At 36.3% G+C, this 25,589-nt stretch overlaps 1 protein-coding gene and 1 non-coding gene across 2 annotated transcripts in view; both read left to right on the forward strand.

Moving 5' to 3' along the window:
• The window catches only part of TRIM23 (tripartite motif containing 23), a 41,991-nt gene that overhangs the window by 7,693 nt on the left and 8,709 nt on the right, over positions 1–25,589 (forward strand). The window contains exons 3-9 of the mRNA XM_039255534.1: positions 1,311–1,432; positions 3,889–4,167; positions 4,732–4,914; positions 7,631–7,846; positions 12,020–12,154; positions 23,503–23,632; positions 24,377–24,487. Of these exons, the coding sequence (XP_039111465.1) occupies positions 1,311–1,432; positions 3,889–4,167; positions 4,732–4,914; positions 7,631–7,846; positions 12,020–12,154; positions 23,503–23,632; positions 24,377–24,487 (1,176 nt within the window). The remainder of the gene's footprint in view (positions 1–1,310; positions 1,433–3,888; positions 4,168–4,731; positions 4,915–7,630; positions 7,847–12,019; positions 12,155–23,502; positions 23,633–24,376; positions 24,488–25,589) is intronic.
• LOC120247565 lies at positions 6,194–6,300 on the forward strand. The gene has a single exon (XR_005532349.1). It is a non-coding gene; the product is annotated as a U6 spliceosomal RNA (small nuclear RNA).

Below are 25,589 nucleotides of genomic sequence, written 5' to 3' on the forward strand. Positions count from 1 at the left end.
GTTTCTTGATTTCTCTTTCTGTTGCTTCATCGTTGGTGTATAAAAATGCAACCGATTTCTGTACGTTGATTTTGTACCCTGCCACTTGGCTGAATTCTTGGATCAGTTCTAGTAGGCTTCTGGTGGAGTCTGTCGGGTTTTCGATGTAGAGTATCATGTCATCTGCGAAGAGTGAAACTTTGACTTCCTCTTTGCCAATTCTGATGCCTTTGATTTCCTTTTGGTGTCTGATGGCTGACGCTAGGACTTCCAGCACTGTGTTAAACAGCAGTGGTGAGAGTGGACATCCCTGTCGTGTTCCTGATCTCAGGGGGAAAGCTCTCAGTTTTTCCCCATTGAGGATGATTGAACAGGCTTTCTAAAGGAAGAAATGAAACAAAAAATGTGTGTTGCACACTGTGAGAGTGAATATTGGCGTATGTAAGTTTTGTTTCAGATAAAGGCTACATAACTATAGATAACTACACACACACACACACACACACACACACCCACACACATGTGGAAGTTATCTTGTGTTGCAAGGGAAAATGTATTTTTTACTGGAGGTTTCTGTAAAAAGTATTTCAAAGCACTTGTTTTAACATAGGTAGTTAAAGTCAGTGACAAACTAGTATTTATAAAGTTAAATGATAGAAAAATAGTAGAACTTTAAAGTATGTTTTATTTAGAATGCTGAGGAGTTGGAGCGCCTGGGTGACTCAGTCAGTTAGGCATCCCACTCTTGATTTCAGCTCAGGTCATGTTCTCACATTTTGTGGAATCGAGCCCTGCATTGGCCTCTGGGCTGACAGTACGGAGCCTGCTTGGGTTTCTCTCCCTCCCTCTCTCTCTCTTATCCTTCTGTCCTTGCTCACCCACACTTTCTCTGTGTCTCTCAAATATAAATAAATAAACTTAAAAAAAAAAGAATGCTGAGGTTTTTAAGAAATTGTTTATTTTGAGAGAAAGCATGATTAGGGGAAGGGCAGAAAGAGGGAAGGAGAGAATCCCAAGCAAGCTCTGTGCCATCAATGCAGAGTGCTGCTTGGGGCTGGATCTCAAAAACCATGAGATCATGACCTGAGCTGAAGTCAAGAGTGGGATGCTTAGTTGACCCAGGCACCTAAGGAGTTTCTGTGTTTTAAAGAAAATTTTAAAAAGACAGTAGTCTAGCCTAAAAAGAAATTAGGGAAAATTTGAATTTTGAAAATTTAGACATTATTAATGATATTAATGATTAAAATATATGGGAAATTACTATTAAGGTATGAGGTAAAATTAATATGTCATTTTGTTAGATTCAGTTTTTATTTTTATATTTGTTTTAGGAGATTCAGGTGTTTGGGGGTTGAAAAAAAATTTTGCTTTATTGGAGCTTTTGGAACGCCTGCAGAATGGACATATTGGTCAATATGGAGTTGCAGAAGAAGCCATTGGGATCTCTGGAGAGGTATTGATTGAATTTGTTATTATGAGCCTGAATTTTTTCTTTTATTTTAAAATATAAACATAATCTTACTTCCCTTGCTCCAGCAGATAGTAATCCAGAAACACACCTTTTCATTACATTATGGTTTTATAGGAACTAATATTCCCAACTGAATAGAAAGTAAAGTTTGAATTCTCTGAAAATATTATACCCAAAGTATGTTTTATGTGTAAACTTATCTCCTTATTATAATTCAGTTCTATCCAAGGATAAAGTCAGAATAAGAAGGTTATGGAACAGTAAGATAGAAGTGGAAGCTACATTTAACCAGAGGATGCAAAAGTGAATCAACAGTAAACAGTGTAGCACAAAAAAAGATGGAGGAATTCCATCAAAGAGGCCATTCAGTGTAGAGGCCAGATGCCTTAAAGATAGCAGTAGTGCCTGAGGAAATTATGACTATATATATCTTCATGAAAAGTTTAAATGTGTAAATACACTCTATTTATCCAACCGGCTGGTCATCCAGTAAATATTATGATACAGCCCATTAACACAGGTTAAAATACAGTTTTTACACTTACTTGTTTACATAGCTCATATACTGTCTTGGATATAAGAATATTTGTAGTAAATAACAGGTAACAATTTTGGTGATCAACTTTAAAGCCATAGGTTTAGAATCAAGGAAACAAATGTCAGATTGATTTCTACTTTTATTGGTCACAGTTTCTTTATGTAAAGTGAATCACTGAAGTGAATTTCAAACTGGAGCACTGTTTCCTAAAATTTTTACACCTCTTTCATGTGCTGTATCTTTTATCTTTCAAAAGACATTAGAATATTATCTAATGTTGTTCTTGTAAATTATTTGTCATGTCTAAAAAATAGAAGACATGAATTTTTTATTTTACTTGTATGTGTTACTCATAATTGCAAACAAAACACATTTTTTTTAAACTTTTTTTATGTCTTTATTTTATTTTGAGAGGACAGAGCGTGAGCGGGGGAGGGGCAGAGAGGGAGGGAGACCCAGAATCTGAAGCAGGCTCCAGACTCTGAGCTGTCAGCACAGTGCCTGACGCGAGGCGTGAACCCACAGACCGTGACATCATGACCTGAGCTGAAGTCGGATGCTTAACCAACTGAGCCACCCAGGGATCCCAAACAAAACACATTTAACTTTGGGTTCATTTTTTAATTTAGTATGATAATTAATGATACCATTGTTTTTTTTTTTTTAATTTTTATTTCTGGAATAATTTATGCCAAATTGCTCTCAGTTATGGCCTTTTAATATTAGGCATAAGTTTTCAAAGCATTCTTGATTATCTGTTATATAAAGTTATTCAGGTCAAAATGCTTTTTTAGTAATTCATGAAAATGAGAAATGATATTTAAGAGCTTAAATATAACATAGGTTTTTTTTTTTTTTTTCTAACTAGCTTAAATTAGTGCTTTTCCAGCCAGGATTATGCAGTGAATGCACCTATGAAGTTTTAGAAAAAAATACACAGGTTAGGCCTCATCTACAACCTATTGGAATTTCATAGGTTAAAGTCTGGGCATCTGTGTTTTTAAAAGCTTTGGATCTGATTCTCATGCATGCTTTTGGTTCTTAAAATAGCCTTTGCACTACTCTTCTTCCTCTACGTGACCATGATAAGTGGTATTGAAAGTACTGGGGAGCCTGGCTGGGTCACTTGGTGAAGCATGCAAATCTTGTTCTCAGGGTTATGGTAAGTTTGAGCCCCGTGTTGGATATAGAGATTACTTCAAAATCAAATCTTAAAAAGATTAAAAAATAGAGCACTGGGGATATATTTATTATCAGGCTTCTTTTTTAGTTTTAAAAGATTTCTAAAAAAAAAAGAGATTTCTAGCCTCTGGTTTCAGTTTCTTGCATATAAACTGAGGGATTTCCTAGAAGATATCTTTACACTGACTGTAAGTTGTAAGTCTATGAGGATAGTTTCATTTTTGGCCTCAAATTCATAGCATGGATTGATAATCAGTTTTGGAAATAGCTTCTCACTTACCTGTAGAAATGAATACTTTTGGAGTGTCTGAGTGACTCAGTTGGTTATGCATTGGACTCTTGATGTTGGCTCAGGTCACGATCCCACAGTTCGTGAGATGGAGCTCTGTATAGTGCTCTTCACTGATAGTACAGAGCCTGCTTTAGATTCTCTCCCTTTCTTTCTTTCTGTCTCTCTCCTGATTGTGTCCACATACATGGGCACTCTCTCAAATAAATGAACTATTAAAAACAACAATAACAACAAAATAAATACTTTCTTAGGTGAGTAGTAAATGACATTTTTACTTAATGATTACCAGTATATTTTCATATATAAAGCTGGGTCAGTTAAGAAAATATTATGGAAAAGAAAGGATTATGAGCTTTTATATTTTAAAATTTGTCATGTTGTAATGATGGAGGTTCAGTTTGAAGACATTAATTTTTTGTTTATCAGAGTATCATTCGTTGTGATGAAGATGAAGCTCACGTTGCATCTGTATATTGCACTGTGTGTGCAACTCACTTGTGCTCAGAGTGTTCTCAAGTTACTCATTCTACAAAGACATTAGCAAAGCACAGACGAGTGCCTCTGGCTGATAAACCTCATGAGAAAACCATGTGCTCTCAGCATCAGGTACACGCCATTGAGTTTGTTTGCTTGGAAGAAGGCTGTCAGACTAGTCCACTAATGTGCTGTGTCTGCAAAGAGTATGGAAAACACCAAGGTCACAAGGTATGAATATAATTAGACTGGATGACTCTATCTGGTTTACCAACTTACCATTCATTTCCATTGACTTGGTTCTTTCTGCCAAGTAGGGATTGAAGAAGAGTTCAGTGATGAATGAGTTGAGCTTGGTAGCATGAAAAGAAATGAGAGATTCAATTTCTAAATGTCATAACAGATTTCAGAGTCTTGATAATTCTTTCTTCATTGAAAAATAGCTTTCAGCAGGAAACAAAAGTTCTTTTCTCTGTGTGCATGTTTTCATAATGAACTGGATTGTTTTGACAATTTTTATGTCTTTTGATGGACTAATGTTTATGGTAAAATCATAAAGTGAGTCTCTTGTATTCTTATTTAGCAATAAATGGACTCCCAAATTTTAAATTATTTCTTTGAAGGATAAATATTTTTCAGAAGGTAAATTAGTATTTAGCATCTTGTGCTTTTGTAAATGTGTTACACAAGCCACTTGAGACTGATCCTTTTTATTACTATAGAAATGATTTAAATAGCGTTTTATATTGTTAGTCAATACCATGAGTTCTTTTCTATGATTGTGTTGCATTTTAGCATTCAGTATTGGAACCAGAAGCTAACCAGATCCGAGCATCAATTTTAGATATGGCTCACTGCATACGGACCTTCACTGAGGAAATCTCAGATTATTCCAGAAAATTAGTTGGAATTGTTCAGCACATTGAAGGAGGAGAACAAATAGTGGAAGACGGAATTGGAATGGCCCACACAGAACATGTATGGAATTTTTTTCTTCTTTACCCTCTTACCCTTTGTACTTCTCACCTTTTCATTTTTTTAATTTATTGAGCAGTTACATTGTGGTAGTCCTGCACTAGTCCCTGAAAATAAGTTTTATAAAAAGGCTCTGCCTTCATGGAATTTCTAATCCATCATGAAAGAGAGATAGTTTCAATGTGGTAACTATTTTGTAGGGGAAGTACAGGATGCCCTGGCAATGATAAGAGTGGCAATAATTTAGCTGAGTCAGGGAAGGCTTCCTGGAATATGTGATGTCTAAACTGAAATTTGAAGAAATTTAGTCAGGGAGAAGAGTGGGGTGGGGAATGGGTTGACCCAGAGAGGGAAGCATTGGACATACTATAGAAACAACTCAGTTCACTACACTTGAAACTTTGAATATTGGATGGGACAGGGCAAGAAAAAAGGTTGGAGAGTTACGGGGCCAAATCATGGAGGATCTTATCAGCCATGTTAAAGAGGTTGGACTTAATTATAAGGGCAGTGATGAGCCACTGAAGAATTAGCATAAGAATGATATAATCAGATTGCATTAAGAAAGATTGTTTTTAGGGGCTCCTGGGTGGCTCAGTTGGTTAGGCATTTGACTCTTGATTTTGTGCTCAGTTTATGACCTTGTGGTTCATGGGATTGAGCCCTTTGTCCAACTCTGCAATGAATGTGGAACCTGCTGAAGATTCTCTCTCTCTTTTACTCTGTCTCAAAATAATAATAATATAATAAATAAGTTATTTAAAAATCAAATAAAATACAAAATTTCGTTTTTCATTTTCACTAGCTACGTTTCAAATATATTCAAGTACATATAGCTAATGGCTACCGTTTTGGACCACACAGATATAGAATGTATCCATCATCATTGAAGGTTCTATTGGACATTTTGTGGTAGAGTGGAAATACTTTATTCCTTCAGTGAATATTTATGGAACACATAAAATAGCTAGATGCTGTTTTAGCATTGTTATAGCTAAGGAGACACTGCCAAAAAGCTCAGCCTTTGTAGTTTACATTCTAATCTGGAAAAAGGGTCAGTACTCATGGCAAAAGTATGTTAAGTGCTATGGAGTGTTATAGGGGGTGTTGCTGGATAGACTTCCTGAGAAAGGGACATTGAGCAAAGACCTAAAGCGGATTAAAAAGGAACCATGCTAATATTTGGGTAAGAATATTCCAGGCAGAGAGAAGAGCAAGTGCAAAGGCCCTGAAGTTGGAGTGTGCCTCCTGCACTTAGGAAACTATCTGAGTGCTAGATAGAGTGCTCATTTTGGCAGCACATAAACTAAAATTGAAATGATACAGCAAAGATTAGCATGGTGCCTGTGTGAGGATGACCTACAAATTCATGAAGTATTCATATTTTTAAGGATTAAGAAGTACAGACTTCCACTTATAAGTAATAGAAATGAAAAGTACAGCATAGGGAATATAGTTTGTAATACTGTGATAACATTGTATGATGGCAGACAGTGACTACACTTAGTGTGCTGAGTACCAAATAATGTGTAGAATTGTCATATTATTGTTCACCTGGAACTAATACAACATTGTATGTCAACTATGCTTCAGTTAAAAAACCTGTGAGGTCAAATGCAGCTAGAGTAGAATAATTTAGGAGGGGATAGCAGGCATTGAGATCACAAAGGGTCTTATGGATACTAGCTTTTCTTTCTGCCAGAAATCTTCAAGGTAATCTTATAATTACCTTCTTTACATCTTTGCTCAGATGATGCTTTTTCAGGGAGTCTGTCCTTGAATGCTCCCTGTAAAGGACTTTGACATTTACTCTGAGTGGAATGGGAAGTCATTAGAGTATTGGGGAAAAGAATAGTTATCTTTCTGACTTAATATTTCCTTTTTTTTTTTTTTTTAAAGATGGGCCTTGACATATAGGCTGGAGGGTTTTTTTTGTTTTTTTTTTTTAATGCTTTATTTCTGAGAGAGCGAGCAAGCGAGCATCAGCAGGGGAGGGTCAGAAAGAGAGGGAGATACAATCTGAAGCAGGCTCCAGGCTCTGAGCTAGCTGTCAGCACAGACCCCGACATGGGGCTTGAACCCATGAACCGCGAGATGATGACCTGAGCCGAAGTCAGGTGCTTAACTGACTGAGCCACCCAGGCGCCCCATGACTTAACATTTTAAAGGACTGATCTGGCTGTTAGGTGGAGAACACGCTGTAAAGGGCAGGAGTGGATCTAGTGAAACCAATTAGAGAACTATTTTAATAATCTAGTGAGACACAATAGTGTCATGGATCAGGTTGGTAGAGGTGGAGGTATCAGGTTGATAGAGGTGGAGGTAATGAGGCTTGATCAGATTTTGGATATTTTGTTTTGGATATGTTTTGTAGTCAGAATTTGTTGAGGGACTTGTTATGGGATATGAAAGAGAAGTATTAAGGGTGACTCCAGTTTTTTTTGGCTTGAACAATGTGGAGGATGGCATTGCCATTTATTGAGATGGAGGAAACTAGGTTTGGCAGTGCAAGAGACTGAAGGTTAGGTATTCTTGCTTTGCTTGAGATGTTATTTAAAGAGTTGGATGTCCAAAATCTGTGGTTAAGGGGAAAGATCTAGTGTGGAGATGGCAATTATGCAGTTTTTAAGAACATAGATGGTATTTAAATTTTCATTATTTCACACATAAAATATTTGTTATAGTTAAAGGTGTTTAAACCCAATTTTTATTTCCTTAGGTACCAGGCACTGCAGAGAATGCCCGGTCATGTGTCCGAGCTTATTTTTCTGATCTACATGAAACTCTGTGTCGTCAAGAAGAAATGGCTCTAAGTGTTGTTGATGCTCATGTTCGAGAAAAACTGATTTGGCTCAGGCAGCAACAAGAAGATATGACTATTTTATTGTCCCAGGTTTCAACAGCCTGTCTTCATTGTGAAAAGACTTTGCAACAAGTAGGTAGATTGAACATGGTTAGGACATATTTTGAGACTGAAGGTTTATAAGGTTAAGCAGATAATTATCAGAGGTATACACTAGTCTGTTTTATTAATAAATATTATTATTATATGTTACTGTCTGCATTAATGTTGTGCTTAGGATATGGTCTCTAACCTTGAATTGCTTTACCAACCGTATCAGTGTCCTCCACTTCCTGTGCCCTCCCCAGCATAAAACCATGGATTCTAGAAGCTCTTTAATGTCTTGTTACTCTTCAGTCATGCTAAGTCCCTTAACTGTTCTTACCAAGCATGTGCTATTTTTTTCTGCTTGGTAGGCATATCTCTCTTTTCTGATAGTCGAAATTCTTCTTCAAAGTTTAGCTCAAATGTTTGCTCTTCTTTGAAACTCTCGCTTGTTCTTTTTTCTTGGATGCCTTTCTAGCATGTACTACCTATCTCTGCTCTAATTCATTGGTTCTTAACTTTGATATCATAGTAATCCTATGTTTTTGATGATTGGGTATCATAAGCAATTTGTTTTACCAGTTTTCAGATGATCTACTTTTTTTTCTTTAATGTTTATCTATTTATTTTTAGAGAGAGTATGCACACATGAATAGAGGGGCAGAAAGAAGGGGGAAAGAGAATCCCAAGGAGGGTCTGCACTGTTAGCACACAGAGTCTGATGTGGGGCTTGATCTCTTGAACCATGAGATCATGATCTGGGCCAAAATCAAGAGTCGGATGCTTAACCAACTGAACCACCCAGGTGCCCTCATATAATATACTTTTAAAATAAATTAGATTTAATGTTATTTGAGCAAAAGTGTCAGGCTTACTCATTTCTGTGGGTGATCTAAGGGTAATTATTACAGTAAGAATTCCTAGTAGCTGTAGTGTAACTTATCTTTATTGACATATTGCTAGTAATTGTGTTGATTGCAAATCAACAATCTACTGTTATAAAGCTTTTTCTCTTAAATATCTGATTAGATTTATATGAATGTAGTGAGGCTGTAGCCACAAAAATCTTTAGCTGTTTTTTAGCCCTTATCATGTTGAATTATAATAATTGATGTGTATGCCATTTATTAAATTGCCTTGAGCTTCAGTTCTCTTTTTCTTCCTTTGCCCTGTGATTTTGGGACTGGAACTCTACAAACCTCATATCTGCTTTGCCAGCTGGCATCTTGTTAATTTAGGCTCCATCAATAGGGGACAGGACAGGAAGGCTGGAAAGTAGACTTAGTTTCCTATGGATTCCCATTTACTTGGGGTTACTGTGAATTTCACTGCTCACGAGAAGAGACCACTTGCCTTAGAGACCTGAGCTTATGCTCCACCGGGCCTCTACTGTAAGTTTCTAAGTTCTAATAATTCTAGCATCTGCCTTTTATTCCCCTAGTCCTGAGGGTGATAGCTGCTTCCTACAGTTGCTTCCCACATGATATCTCTGAGTTCTTTTTACCCTTTCAGTTACCTAGTTAATAACTACACCTACTTAGTAGTTCTTCATAGTAAATTCTTTCTTTTTGCACAACTGGTGTGGTTTTTCTCTACTAATTGAATCCGAATGATATAATATGCATTGTTTATCGATCTTGATATTGACTGTATGCATCTTGTTCATCTTTGTATCTAGATAGAAGGAGCTTAATAAATATTTGTTCATTTATGATGGGTAATCAAGCTACCCAGCCAAGTCAGAAATGGATTATATTTAGATCTCATTTACTTGAATATGTAAAAGTATTTTTATATGTATTCTGTTAAAACATATGTTTATAGTTAATAAATATTTGGAGGTTATTTTACAGTTTCTGAAATATTTTATCAAACTGATGGGTAATTGTTAATGATATGGTATTATTTCACTATGTTAATACAAATGAAGTTTGGGTCTTAGAATCATTCTTCATATCATTTTTGGTTTTTAAGGTCATAGAACTCTAACCCCAACCAATATTCTTTTTTTTTATTAAAAATATTTTTAAATATTTATTTATTCTTGAGAGTGAGCAAGGGAGGAACAGAGAGAAATGAAGACACAGAACCTGAAACATGCTATAGGCTCTGAGCTGTCAGGGCTTGAACTCATGAACCATGAGATCATGACCTGAGTCAAAGTTGGGTGCTTAACCAACTGAGCCATCCAGGCACCCTCCCCAACTAATATTCATAAAAGGTCCTACCATAGAGATAAATGAACAGAGGAATGGATAGAACATCAAACATTTAGTATCAATTTTGAGAACAAAACTTAATGATTATTCCCCTCCAAAAAAAAAAAAAAATGAGGAATCATCTGAGTTCAAGGCATGAAGCTAAGTGGTAAGGATTTGTGTATTCATTTAGCAAATAAGTTTTGAGTGCCTGCTGTGTGCCAGATACGTTCTAGATAACGTGAGATATACAGGTAAAGAAGACAAAAAGCTATAATCTTACAGAATTAGCATTCTAGCAAGGAGAAGATAATAAAGCATAATCATATCTAAATAAGTAAATTATATAGAATGTTAAAATAGTGGTAAGAACAAAGGACAAAAGAAAAAGTGTTGGAGTCCAGGAGACTGCATTATTAAGCAGTCAGGGTAAAAATCATTAAGAAAAGGTGAGATTTGAACAAAGCCTCAAAAACAAAAAAGGCCAAGGAGTTTATTTAAGCACTAATATGGGGAAGAATATTTATGCTGAGGAAGCGATTAGAGCAAAAACCCTAGGACACCGGGCTTGCTGTATTTCAGGAACAACAAAAGAGGCCACTGTGGCTGGAATACAGTAAGTGAAGGAGAGAGTAATAGGAGCTATAATCAGAAGTAATACGGAATTATATGTAATGAAGGCTTTGTGGGCCACTGGAATAGAGAAGCCATTGTGAAATTTTGACAAGAACGACTTGATCTTAAAATGATCACTTTGATGTATAAAAAACGGATTAAGGAGGGCAAAGATGGAAGGAAGGAGTTAAAGGAAAGAAGGAGTTAGGAGAATTCCATGTGAGAGAGAATACTGGCTTGGCTAGTGGCAGTGAGAAGTGTCCAGATTCTGGATATCTAATAGGATTTGTTTGTATTTGGGGCATGAGAGAGTTGAAGCAGGAATTTCTTGAAGGTTTTTGTTCTCAACAGCTAGAACAACAGGTAACTTATAAGCAAAGTTTGTTAGTTGATTATCAACTTATATAAATATGCGGCAGTGAGGAAAAACTGTAAATACTACTGCTTTCATGGAGCTTACATATTGTTTGGAGATCTCTGTCTTAGGAAGAATATATTGGTACCTGTGTAGAATACCTCTGGAATAATGTTGGAGAAACTGGAAAGTGCTTGACTTTGAAGAAAGAGTTTGGTGATCTAGAGGGAGAGAGAAACTTCTCAATTTGACTTGTAGTCCATTTTTTAAAAAACCAATATATATATGTCATAAATTATTTAAAAACCTTTATAAATAAGTACAATGTACGGGGGTGCCTGGGCACTCAGTTGGCTAGGCATCTAACTCTTAATTTCGGCTCAGGTCATGATCTCACAATTTGTGAGTTCAGGGTTCTGTGCTGGCAGTGCTGAGCCTGCTTGGGATTCTCTCTCACTCCCTTTCTCTCTGCTCCTCCCCCACTTATACTTACTCTCTCTTGCTCTCAAAATAAAATAATAAACATTAAAAATATAAGTAGAATATACATACAGAAATGTGTTCATAAGTGTTCACCTGGCTGGTTGCTGAATAACTAGCATCCAGATCAAGTAACAGAACATTACCAGCACACTGAGAAGCTCCTCAGACTCCCTTCTAATAACTACCTGCATTCCCCACTAAGGATAAACCTGATTTCAAATGCATATCTTACTTTTGTCTGTTTTGGTGATTAGTAAAAATGAAAACATACATGTCATTTCTTCTTTTATTTGACATTGTGAAATTCACATCAGGTGTAATTGTGGCTCATTCTCATTGTGGTATAATGTGGCCTTTGTGAATATACCACAATTTATTTATCCATTCTTCTCTTGAAAGGGTCTTAAATTATTTATTAATGCCCATTTATTATTATCATCCTGGTTAAACTTACATGTAAGTTAACTTTGAATACTATAATGTTAAATGAACTTTTCTTGAGTTTTGGTGATAGCTCTTTTTTCCTTATTTCTGTAATAAGTTTACAGGAAAACTGTATTCCTTTTCTAGGATGATTGTAGAGTTGTTTTGGCAAAACAAGAAATTACCAGGTTACTGGAAACATTGCAAAAACAGCAGCAGCAGTTTACAGAGGTTGCAGATCATATTCAGTTGGATGCCAGCATCCCTGTTACTTTTACAAAGGTAATGTACTGTATGTCATTTTTAGGTATGGTTTCTGACAAATTATGATTGTTTTGTATTCCCTGATAATCAGGTTGAAGAGACAACTAAGAAATTCATAGTTGTTTTTTTTTTTTTTTAACTTTCATCAGTGGGAAATAGAAAGTAGTATAATGAATCTCCCTGTATCCAGCATCTACTTTGATGATTAAAAACGTTTTTTTCCTTTATTTAAATCCAAGTTAGTTAACATAGTGTAATAATGGTTTCAGGAGTAGAATTTAGTGATTCATCACTTTTATATAACACTCACTGCTCATCCTAACAAGTGCTCTCCTTAATGCCCATCACCCATTTAGCCCATTCCCCACTCTCCTCACCTCCAGCAACCCTTAGTTTGTTCTCCGTATTTAAGAATCTCTTATGGTTTGCCTGCCTACTGCTCTGTTTTTATCTTATTTTTCTTTCCCTTACTTTCACATTTTGTTTCTTAAATTCCACATATGAGTGAAATCATATGATATTTTTCTGTCTCTGACTAACTTATTTCTCCTAGCATAATACATTCTTGTTCTTTGGGGTACCTGGATGGCTCAGTCAGTTAAGCGGCTGACTTTGGCTCTGGTCATGATCTCATAGTTTGTGAGTTTGAGCCCTGCATCAGGCTCTGTGCTGACAGCTCGGAGTCTGGAGCCTACTCCAGATTTTGTGTCTCCCTCTCTCTTTGCCCCTCCTCCATTTGTGCTCTGGCTCTCTCTGTCTCTCAAAAATAAATTAATGTAAAAAAAAAATTTAAAAAATACATTCTCGTTCCATCCACATTGTTGTAAGTAGCAAGATTTCATTCTTTCTGATCACCAAGTAGTATTCCATTGTATATATATGTGCCACGTCTTCTTTATCTTTTCGTCACTTGATGTACATTTGAGCTCTTTCCATAATTTGACTTATTTTTTTTTTTTAATTTTTTTTTTTAATGTTTTATTTATTTCTAGGAGAGAGAGAGACAGCATGAGCAGGGGAGGGTCAGAGAGAGAGGGAGTCACAGACTGAAACAGGCTCCAGGCTCTGAGCTGACAGTCAGCACAGAGCCCAACGCGGGGCACGAACCCACGAACCGCGAGATCATGACCTAAGCGAAAGTCGGACGTTTAACCGACTAAGCCACCCAGGCGCCCCCATAATTTGACTGTTATTAATAGTGCTGCTATAAACATTGTGGTGCATGTGCCCCTTTGAATCTGTATTTTTGTATCCTTTGAATAAATACCTACTAGTGCTTGGGTTGTAGGGTAGCTCTCTTTTTAATTTTTTGAGGAATATCCATACTGTTCTCCAGAGTGTCTGCACCAGTTTACATTCCCACCAGCAGTGCAAGGCTGTTCCCCTTTCTCCACATCCTTTCTAACATCTGTTGTTTCCTGTGTTGTTAATTTTAGCCATTCTGACAGGTGTGAGGTAGTATCTTGTGGTTTTGATTTGTATTTTCCTGATGATAAGTGATGTTGAGCGTCTTTTCAGGTGTCTGTTAGCCATCTGGATGTCTTCTTTGAAAGTGTATGTTCATGTTTTTTGCCCATTTCTTTCATTGGATTATTTGTTTTTTTGGGTGTTGAGTTTGATATGTTCTTTACAGATTTTGGGTACTAACCCTTTGTTCAATATGTCATTTGCAAATATCTTCTCCCATTTTGCTGGTTGTCTTTTTAGTTTTGGTGATTGTTTTCTTTACTATGCAGAAGCTTTTTGTCTTGGTGAGATCCCAATAATTCATTTTTGCTTTTGTTTACCTTGCCTCCAGAGACATAATCCAGTAAGAAGTTGCTGTGGCTGAGGTCAGAGAGGTTGTTGCCTGTTTTCTCCTCTAGGATTTTAATGGTTTCCTGTCTTACATTTCGGTTTTTCATCAATTTTGAGTTTATTTTTGTGTGTGGTCTAAGGAAGTGATCCCCTTCAGCATGTTGCTGTTCACTTTTCCCAACGTCATTTGCTGAAGAGAGTGTCTTTTTTCATTGGATTTTCTTTGCTGCTTTGTCAAAGATTAGTTGGCCATACATCTGTGGGTCCATTTCTGGGTTCTCTATTTTGTTTCATTGATCTATGTGTCTGGTTTTGTGCCCTTACCATTTTGTTTTGATGATTGCAGCTTTGTAATACAATTTGAAGTCCGGAATTGTGATTCCTCCAGCTTTGGTTTTCTTCTTCAATATTAGTTCTATTCTGGTTCCATAACAATTTTAGAATTGTTTGTTCTAGCTCTGCAAAGTATACTGGTGTTATTTTGATAGGGATTGCCTTGAATGTGTTGGTTATTTTGGGTAGTAGAGACATTTTAACAGTATTATTCTAATCCATGAGCATGGAATGTTTTTCGGTTTCTTTGTATATTCTTCAGTTTGTTTCATAAGTTTCTATAGTTTGCAGCATACAGATCTTTTACCTCTTTGGTTAGGTTTATTGCTTGGTATCTTCTGGGCTTTGGTACAATTATAAATGGGATTGATTCCTTGAGTTCTCTTTCTGCTGCTTCATTATTGGTGTATAGAAATGAAACTGCTTTCTGTATGTTGACTTCATATCCTGCGACTTCATGTATCAGTTCTAACAGTTTTTGGGTGGAGGTTTTCAAGTTTTCCACGCAGAGTATCGTGTTGTCTGTCAAAAGTGATTGTCTGACTTCTTCCTTGCCAATTTGGATGGCTTTTATTTCTTTTTGTTTTCTGATTGCTGAGGCTAGGACTTCGAGTACAAGGTTGAACAACAGTCATGAGAGTGGATATCCCTATTATGTTCCTGACCTTAGGGGAAAAGCTCTTGGTGTTTCCCCATTAAGGGTAATATTAGCTGTGGGTCTTTTGCATATGGTCTTTATGATGTTGAGGTATGCTCCTTCTATCCCTGTTTTCTTGAGGGTTTTTATCAAGAAAGGATGCAGTGTTTTGTCATATGCTTTTTTTGCATCTGTTGAGAGGATCATGTGGTTCTTATCCTTTCCTTTATGAATGTGATGTATCACATTGAGTGATTTATAGATATTGAACCAGCCCTGCAGCCCAGGAATAAATCCCATTTGATGATGGCAAATAATTCTGTTACAGTATTGTTGGATTCGATTTGCTAGTATCTTGCTGAGAATTTTTGCATCTATGTTCATCAGGGAAATTGGTCTATAATTCTCCTTTTTGAAGGGGTCTTGTCTGGTTTTAGGATCAGGGTAATGCTGGCCTCATAGAATGAGTTTGGAAGTTGTACTTCCATTTCTATTTTTTTTGAATAGCTTCAAAAGAATAGGTATTTACTTTTCTGTAAATGTTTGGTAGAATTCCTCTGGGAAGCCATGGACTTAGACTCTTGATTGTTAGAAGATTTTTGGTTGCTGATTCAATTTCTTTATTGGTTATGGGTCTGTTCACATTTTCTGTTCCTCCCTTTTTCAGTTTTGGTAGTTTATATGCTTCTAGGAATTTATCCATTTCTTCCAAATTGCCCAGTTCGTTGGGATATAGCTCGTAATATTCTCTTACTATTGGTTTGTATTTCTGCAGTGTTGGTCGTGCTCCCTCCTCTTTATAATTCATGATTTTATTTATTTGGACCCTTTCCTTTTTCTTTTTGATAAATCTGCTTAGGTGTTCATCAATTTTTAAATTCTTTCAAGGAACCAGCACCTAGTTTCATTGATCTATTCTACTTTTTTTTTTTAATTTCAATATTGATGTCTGCTCTAATCTTTATTATTTCCCTTCTGCTGATTTTGGGCTTTATTTGCTGCTCTTTTTCTAGCTCTGTTAGGTGTAAGGTTAGGTTGTCTACCTGAGACCTTTTTTCCTTCTTTAGGAAGGCCTGGATTATTATATACTTATCTCTTCTGACTGCCTTAGCTGCATCCCAAGGGTTTTAGACTTCTGTGTTTTCATTTTCATTGGCTTCCATGTAATTCTTAATTTCCTCTTTAATTTCTTGTTTAACCCATTCATTCTTTAATAGCATATTCTTTAACCTCCATGTATTTTTGGTCTTTCCAAATTTTTTCTTGTGGTTGATTTCATGTGATAGTGTTGTGGTCTGAAAATATGCATGGTATGATACCAATATTTTTGTACTTGTTGAGGGCTGATTTATGACCCAGTATTTGATATATTCTGGAGAAAGTTCCATGTGCATTGGAGAAGACTGTGTATTCTGCTGCGTTAGGATGAAATCTTCTGAATATATCTGTTAAGTCCTTCTAGTCCAGTGTCATTCAAAGCCATTGTTTCCTTTTAGATTTTCTGCTTAGATGATCTGTCCATTGCTGTAAGTGGGGTGTTAAAGTCCCCTACTATTATTATGTTATTATCAATGAGTTTCTTGATGTTTATGATTAATTGATTTATATATTTGGGTGCTTTCATCTTGGGGGCATAAATATTTATAAATGTTAGATCTTCTTGGTGGATAAACCCATTTATTATGATATAATGCCCTTCTTCATCTCTTGCCTCAGTCTTTGTTTTAAAATCTGGTATGTCTAAGTATGGCTACTCTGGCTTTCTTTTGACATCCGTTAGGATGATAGATCATTCTCCATCCCTTACTTTGAGTCTGTAGGTACTTCTAAATCTAAAATGAGTCTTTTGTAGGCAGCATATAGATGGTTCTTGTATTTTTATCCATTATGATACTCTTTGTCTTTTGTTTGGAGCATTTAGTTCATTTATATTTAGAGTGATTATTAAAAGATATTAATTTAGTGCCTTGATGTTGCCTGTAGAGTTGGTGCTTCTGGTGATGTTTTGTGGTTCTTTCTGGTCTTTGTTGCTTTTGGTCTTTTTGTTTTTCTCCACTCAAAAAGTTCCCTTAGCATTTCTTGCAAGGTTGGTTTAGTGGTCACAAACGCCTTTAGTTTTTGTTTGGGAACTCTTTATCTCTCCTTCTATTTTGAATGACAGCCTTGCTGGATAAAGAATTCTTGGCTGAATCTTTTTCTGATTCAGCACATTGAGTATATCCTGGCACTCCTTTCTGGCCTGCCAGATTTCTGTGGATAGGTCTACTGAGAACCTGATCTGTCTTCCCTTGTAGGTTAAGGACTTTTTTTTCATTGCTGCTTTCCTGATATTTTCCTTGTCTGTGTATTTTGTGAATTTAACTATAATATGCCTTGGTGATGATTGTTTTTTGTTGAATCTAATGGGAGTTCTCTGTGCTTCTTGGATTTTGATGTCTGTGTCCTTCCCCAGATTTGGAAAGTTTTCAGCTGTAATTTGCTCATATAGCACTTCTGCCCCCTTTTTCTCTCTTCATGTTTTAGGACTTTTATGATATGAATGTTACTCTTCTTTAATAAGTTGCTGAGTTATCTAAGTCATGTATCATGATCTTTTGCCTTTGTTTCCATCTTTTTTTTTTTTCAGCTTCATTATTCTCCATGATTTTATCTTCCGTATCACTGATTCACTGTTGCTTCACTAATCCTTGCCATCAAGGCACTCATTTGAAATTGCATCTCAGTTATAGCATTTTTAATTTTGGCCTGACTAGAGTTTAGTTCTTTTATCTCTGCAGAAAGGGATTCTGTGGTGTCTTCTATGCTTTTATTATCCCTAGCTAGTATTCATATAATTGTGGTTTTAAACTTTAGTTTAGACATCTTATGTCTCTGCTGATTAAATCCCTGGCCATCATTTCTGCTGTTCTTTCTTTGGGGGTAAATTTCTCCATTGTGTCATTTTGGAGCAAGAAAAAAATAAAAAGGAAATATTAAAAAATTAAAAACAAAAATCAAGTAAAGGAGGCTAGATCCTAGGTGTATTTTGTTCTGCTTGCGAGAGAAGCTTGATAGAAAAGAGAAAAGAGAAGAGAAAAAAAGGTTAAAAAATTTTAAAAATTAAAAAAAATGCTTAGGGGCACGTGGGTGGCTCAGTCTGTTAAGCATTCGACTTCGGCCTAGGTCATGCTCCATGGACTGTGAGTTTGAGCTCCATGTTGGGCTCTGTGCTGACAGCTCAGAGCGTGAAGACTGCTTCGGATTCTTGTGTCTCCCTCTCTCTCTTTGTCCCTTCCTCGCTCACACTATGTCTCCCTCCTTCAAAAATAAACATTTAAAAAAAGTTAAAAAATTTTAATAATAGAATAAAATAAAGAAAATAAAATAATATAAAAAATTTTTAAATTAAAAAAAATTTGCTTTCTTTATCCGAGAGAGAAAAGAAAACAACATAAGCAAAAACAGAAGCAAAGAAAAGGAACAAATGAACAAGTAAATAGAATGAAATCTGAAGTTACACCCAGTTTCTTGTAGAACTGAAACTTTGTATTACACTGTAATCTGTAGATTAATAGGCAGGTGGAAGTGATTTGTGCTGGTCTTCTGTGGGATGTGCCTGGAGAGTGCAGGTGGGCAGCGCTTGGCATAATGGCTCTGTTCTCCACTTGGTGGCATTGCATAGCTCCCCGGGGTTGATCTATGCATGCCCATGCTCACAAGGGGTGAAAATGGCTCCACTCAGCTCTCTGGTCTGTGGTGCAGGAATTTTATGTCCTCACAGATAAGGGATCAAGCCTCCTTTGTCTCAGTTCCAGATGCTCCCCACCTTTATACTGTGTCCAAGCTGCCTTCTTCCAGAGTTTTATCTCAGATGAAGCTGTGTTTTAAACCCCCACACTTCAGAGACCCCCACAGCTTGGACCTGTGCTGATGTTCTGGGAGTGTGTTTTCCCAAGCAATGGCTGGGTGTTAGCTTGTCCCAGAAAATTTTTGCATGATACAGCAGCAGAGTGTCAGAGTTTATGTAAATCACAACACATAGCAACTGCCAGGTTTTGCTGCAATCTGGGATCTCTGTCCCAATACCAGCAAACGTGGCTGCTCTCAGGGGTTGCCTGGGACTTGTGCCCACGGGAAGGCCATATGGCATCTACCGAATGCACTGCAAGCAGCAGAACTGGTTCTCCCCATTTGGCACACAGACCTCTCAGACTGCACTGCCTGCTCCTAGAGGTTCACCTTGCTTCCTCACTGGAGCACTGCCAGGCACTGAGCTCTGAACCTTCAGACTCTGTACTCCAGTCTTTATAGAAACCTGGTGATATTGAAACCCTCTACTTTCTCCTTGTCAGTTGTTTTGGAGGAGGTTGCTTGTCCAGTCCTCTGCAGGTATTTTCACTGTTTCTCCAGTGTCTCCCTTTCTCTTTCTCTCTCTGTCCTCTCTCCATGAGAATGGCTCCCTACCCTCCAGAGCTCCATGGCTTTTCTCTCCACCAGTTCATTTCTCTGCTCCACATATTGCCAAGTTCTCTGGTTCAAAGTATGCAGATTGTTGTGTCAATCCTCAGTTTCCTAGGTGTTCAAAATGGTTTGATGGTGATCTAGCTGGGTTTCAGGAACAAGACAAGCTACTCTGCCATCTTTACTCCCAGTTAAAAACTTCTTACTTCATCCATCCTTTTTCCCCCACTTCCCTTTCTATTTGCAGTCTCCCAGGTTGTTTTGAAATAAATCCCAACATATTTCATCTATGAAATATTTTTGTGTGTATGTCTAAAAGGTAAGGACTTTTCAAAAACATAACCAAAATATTGTTATAAAACCTAAAAAAGTTAATAATCTCTACTATTAACCATTATCCAGTTAGATTTTGAAACTTCTGATGATGATGATTATTTTTTTGTTTGTTTCTGGAAACAGAATCCAACCAGATAAAGCCTGTACTTGGCATTTGGTTGTTGTGTTTTGGTCTCTTTTAAAGTGTTTTCCCCCCTAATTTAAAAGGTTCATGTGTTTCATTTTGCGTTCTCTTTTTAGGTACTGTTTTTTTTTTTTTTAACTTTATCTTGCTCTTTTTTAAATGTTCATTTATTTATTTTGAGAGAGAGAGAGAGAGCAAGCATGCATACAAGCAGGGGAGAGGCAGAAAGAAAGGGAGAGAGAAAGAATGCCAAGCAGGCACCATGCTGGTGACAATCTCATGACAGTGAGATCATAACCTGGGTTGTAATCAAGAGTCAGACATATAACTGACTGAGCCATCCAGCCACCTCAGAACTTCATCTTGTTTTATAACTATGTGAAACATTTACATGGTCCAAGTCAAATCTACAAAGAAGAGTTTATTTAGAGAAGTCTAGCTTCTATCCCTGACTCCTCCACATTTTTCCTTCTTTCTTCATAGAAAACCATTAAGAATATTTTCTTAGTTTGGGACTTCTGGGTGGGTCAGTCATTTAAGTGTTTCACTCTTTTTTTTTCTTAATTTTTTTAAATGTTTTATTTATTTCTGAGAGAGAGCATGAGCAGGGGAGGATCAGAGAGGGAGACACAGAATCTGCAACAGGCTCTAGGCTCTGAGCTAGCTGTCAGCACAGAGCCCAACGTGGGGCTCGAACCCACGAACCGTGAGATCATGACCTGAGCCCAAGTTGGATGCGTAACCGACTGAGCCACCCAGGCACCCCTAAGTGTCTCACTCTTGATTTTGGCTCAGATCATGATCTTGGGTTCATGAATTCAAGCCCCACATTGGATTCCGCACTCACAGTGCGGTTCCTGCTTGGGATTCTGTTTCTCTCCCTCTCTCTCCGCTCCTTCCATGCTTGTTCTCTCTCTCTCTCTCTCAAAATAAATAAACTTTAAGACTTTTATATATAAAAAAAGAATTTTTTTATGTTCATCATTTAAAAAATATAGAGAAATACATCTATGTATTTGTATGCCCTGTCATCACATTTAAAGGCAAACTACATTACACATTTCTCCACCATGTTCTTTTCATGTACTTGTACATCCTGGAGATTACTCCATAGCAGTAGTATGTGATATTTTCTGTTCCCTTTTACAACCTCAAGGTACTGTTTTGTGCATATACACCATATTTTTGTATGCTGTGTGGTAAAAAATATTAAAAATTACCATCATAACAATTTTTAATTATATGGTTCAGTATTTTAAGTATATTCAGATTGTGTAAAACAGATCTCTAGAAATTTTAATTTTGAAAAACTGAACTTCCATACCATATAAACACTAAGTCCCCTTTCCCCCTCTCTGACCACCTCTTGGTAACTACAGTTGTCCTTTCTGTTTCTTTGAATTTGACTATTCTGATATCTCTTAAGTAGAACCATATAGTATTTTATCTTTTTGTGACTGGCTGATTTCAATTAGTATAATATCTTCAAAGTTCACCCATGTTGTGGCATGTGACAGAATTTTCTTCTGTTTTAAGGTTGAATAATATAAAATTCATTGTTTGTATATAACACATTTTATTTATGCATTCATCCACTGATGGACATTTAGGTTGCTTCCATGTTTTGGATATTCTGAACAGTGTTACTGTGAACATGGGTATTCAGTTATTTCTTTGAGATCTTGCTTTCATTTCTTTGGGATATAGATCCAGAAATGAGGTAGCTAGATATGGTAGTTCTATTTTTAATTATTTTTTTGAGGAAATTTTGTTTTCCATAGTGGTTGCACCATATTGTAATTCCTGCCAGTGGTGCACAAGAGTTGCAGTTTCTCCACATTTTCACCAATACATGTTAATTTTTGTTTATTTTTTATTTTAGAGAGAGAGGGAGAGAGTGCACAAGTGGGGGAGAGAGGCAAAGGGAGAGAGAGAATCTTAAGCAGGCTCCATGCTCAGTGCAGAGTCTGATGTATGGCTCAATCCCAGGACTCTGGGACCATGACCCAAGCCAAAGACAAGAGTCACATGCTCAACCCACTGAGCCATCCAGGTGCTCCTGTTCTTGTTTTAGTTTGTAGTCATCCTGATGGGTGTGATGTGATATCTCATTGTGGCTTTGATTTGCATTTCTCTGATGATTAATAATGTTGAGTTTCTTTTCATATGCTTATTGGCCATGTTATATCTTCTTTGGAGAAGTTTTGTACAAGTCCTTTGCCTATTTTTATTATTTGATTTTGTTGTTGTTTTTGTTGTTGTTGAGCTGTAGGAGTTCTTTATATATTCGAGATAGGAATCCATGATTAGATACATGATTGGCAAATATTCTCTCCCATTCCTTAGGTTGCTTCTTCACTCTGTTGATAGTGTCCTTTGGTTCACAAAAGTTTTTAAGATTGATATGGTCCCATTGTCTTTTTTGCTTTAGTTGACTGTGTTTTTGGTGTCATATCCAGGAAATCACTCCAAATCTATTGTCAAAAAGATTTTGCATTGTGTTTTCTTCTAAGTTTTCTGTTTTTGGATCTCGTTTGGGACCTTTATCCATATATGTATACATATAACATATATGTTACATATACATATAACGTGTGTGTGTGTATAATACACACACACACACACACACACACACACACACATACTTTAAGTTTATTTATTTTGAGAAAGAGAGAGCATGACCAGGGGAGGGGCAGAGAGAGAGGGAGAGGGAGAATCCCAAGCAAGCTCCACACTGTCAGTGCAGAGCTTGACATATGTCTCAGTCTCACAAACTGTGCAATCATGACCTGAGCCAAAATCCAGAGTCGTATGCTTAATTGACTGATCCACCCTGGCACCCCTATTCATATATTTAAAATCCAAATTTTCAAAATTGTAATATGTTCTTTGTAAATATACTCTTTCATGATTATATAATGACCTTTTGTCTCTTATTAACAGTTTCTGAAGTCTATTTTGTCTATTTTAAAGTCTATATTGTCTGCTACTAGGATAGCCACCTCTTTTCTCTTTTGAGTATGATTTACATGGACTATCTTTTTCTTTTCTTTCACTTTCAGCCTTCTTGTGTTCTTAGAAATGAAGTGAGTCTCTTGTAGAGTGCATATTGTTAGATCTTGTTTTTTTATCCATTTAGTCATGCCTTTTTGTTGGGGAGTTAATTCATTTAAAGTTATTATTAATAGGTAAGGACTTATTTCTTTCCTATTTCTTTATTTTGTTTATATCTTGTAGCATTTTTGTCATTCTTTTCCTCTTCTGTGTCTCATTGATGTTTTAGTGTCATGGTTTGATTTCCTTCTCATTTCCTTTTGTGTATATTTTATGGATTTTTGTGTGTTTACCATTGCTGTTACAAAGAACATCTTGTTATAATATTCTCTTTGAAAGTGATAACATTTTAACTTCATTTGCATATAAAAACTATTGTTTTATAGCTTCACCTAAAAAATTACATATTTGCACATTGTACACCGTTAACACAGGTTTATAGTTTTTTGTTTTTGTTGATTCAGTTAGAATTAGATCTGTGCACCAAAATTATAATACAAAATAATACAAAAATATAATAATACAGGTTCCTCTCAGTGGAATGAGTAGATGAAATAATTAACAAAGGTATTATAAATAAAAGTATAAATGCTAATATTTTTTAACATCCTATCAAAATAAGATTTAAATTTTTAAAAATTACAGGACAATAGAGTTCACATTGGACCCAAAATGGAAATTCGAGTTGTTACATTAGGATTAGATGGTGCTGGAAAAACTACTATTTTGTTTAAGTTAAAACAGGATGAATTCATGCAGCCTATTCCAACAATTGGTAAGTATGAGCATTGCTTTTTACTTTAATGAACATTTTATAGACAAACTCTAGCTTACAGCTGAGTTATTGAGGGTTTTATCTTATGCCAGTATCGAATACTGGGCTCTTTACTGGCTCTAAGACATTACTATGTCAGAGAGAAAAATGCAAGATTCAGTGGCTGTGTGATTGAAATGTGGGTGCTGAGATACTTAGAAGGAATAGAGGTGCCTGGGTGGTTCAGTCGGTTAAGTGTCAAACTCTATTTTGAGCACTGGTCATGATCTTATCATTTGTGAGATTGAGCCCTTTGTTGGGCTCTTTGTTAATAGCACAGAGCCTGCTAGGGATTCTCTGTCTTTCTCTTTCTCTGCCCCTCCACTGCTCATGCTCTCTCTCTCTCTCTCTCTCTATTTCTCTCAAAGTAAATAGATAAACATAAAAAAAGGAAAGAACAGAGTATCACTGGGATAGTTGGAATGCTTAAAGGATTGGTGAGTGTCAGGTTGAGGGAGTAGGAGTGGTGCAGAGCACTCAGTTATTGGAGTTTCTAACAGCTGTTAGACAGCTAACAGCTAACAGCTGTTAAATTTATATATTCCTCATATAGATTTATTAGGAGTGGAGTTAGTTGGGCAGCAGTAGATACTCTGTATGAAGATAATTTGTATACCACAGTTATAAACAGTGGGTTGCCTGTGTTTGATGTGTTACTCATTATAAATATAAGTTCAATATTAAAGTAACTTTTTTTAAAAACAGGTTTTAATGTGGAAACTGTAGAATATAAAAATCTGAAGTTCACTATTTGGGATGTAGGTGGAAAACACAAATTAAGACCATTGTGGAAACACTATTACCTCAATACCCAAGGTAAGAGTGAAAAATGGTATCTTAATTTTTCAGAATTTTAGGATGCCAATTTTGAATGGAATTGCTTTAACTAGCTAAGTTTATTTTATTTAAGAAGTGAAGGTGGAAAGACTGGAATATGTGCTTTGGTTTATTTCATTAAAGGCCATAATTTATATCATGGCAGCTAAGAGTACTTTCCTCTTGCTGTTCTTAACAGTTAAAGTATATTATTAGTGTTTATGTGAGTCTGAGTCTCAATATGTGAGTCTCTTATGTGAGTCTCAATAGCTCCATTCTTTCATTTCCATTAATAATAAGTTACCTGCAAAAGAACCTGCAGTGGTTTGCTTTTGGCCAGTATGTGTTTTACTACATATTGCACCTAACATTTATTTATATTTGGGCTCCATACTATGCTTTTGCCTATACCCAATATGAAGCTTTTGTTCATGCCACCTATTTCATATGTCATTCTTCTTTCCACCTAGGAGAGAAACTAAGTAATATTTTTATATATGTGGAAAGTGCCGTGCTAGGTACCTAGAGAAAATACTTTGGAGAGATAAAGATAGTGATTTATTTAGACTATCTTTTGGAAAAGGAAATGGAAATCAAAGAACAAGTAGTGTCATAGTCCATAAAACAAGTCTCAACAAATTGAGTAAGATTGAGGTTCTACCACGCATCTAATTTGACCACATTGCTGTGGAACTAGAAGTCATCCACAAGAAACAATCTGGAAAGACCACAGATACTTAGAGGTTAAGTAACATGCTACTAAACAATGCATGGGTTAACCTGGAAAAAAAAGGAGAAATAAAAATGTACATGGAAGCCAATGAAAATGAAAACACAATGGTTCAAAATCTTTGAGATGCAGCAAAAGTGGTTCTAAGAGGGAAGTTTATAGCAATACAGGTCGTACTCAAGAAACAAGAAAAATCTCATACAATCTAATCTTAGACCTAAAAGAGCTACAAAAAGAACAAAGCCCCAAACCAGTAGAAGTTAGGAAATAATAAAACTGGAGCATAAATACATTGTTTAGAAATGAAAAACAAAACAAAACAAAAACAATAGAATATATCAGTGAAACCAGGATAAACCCTAGCCAGCCTAA

This window comes from Hyaena hyaena, unplaced genomic scaffold (genome assembly GCF_003009895.1).
Source record: "Hyaena hyaena isolate Hyena2069 unplaced genomic scaffold, ASM300989v1 scaffold_530, whole genome shotgun sequence".
In the NCBI taxonomy this organism is placed as follows: domain Eukaryota; kingdom Metazoa; phylum Chordata; class Mammalia; order Carnivora; family Hyaenidae; genus Hyaena; species Hyaena hyaena.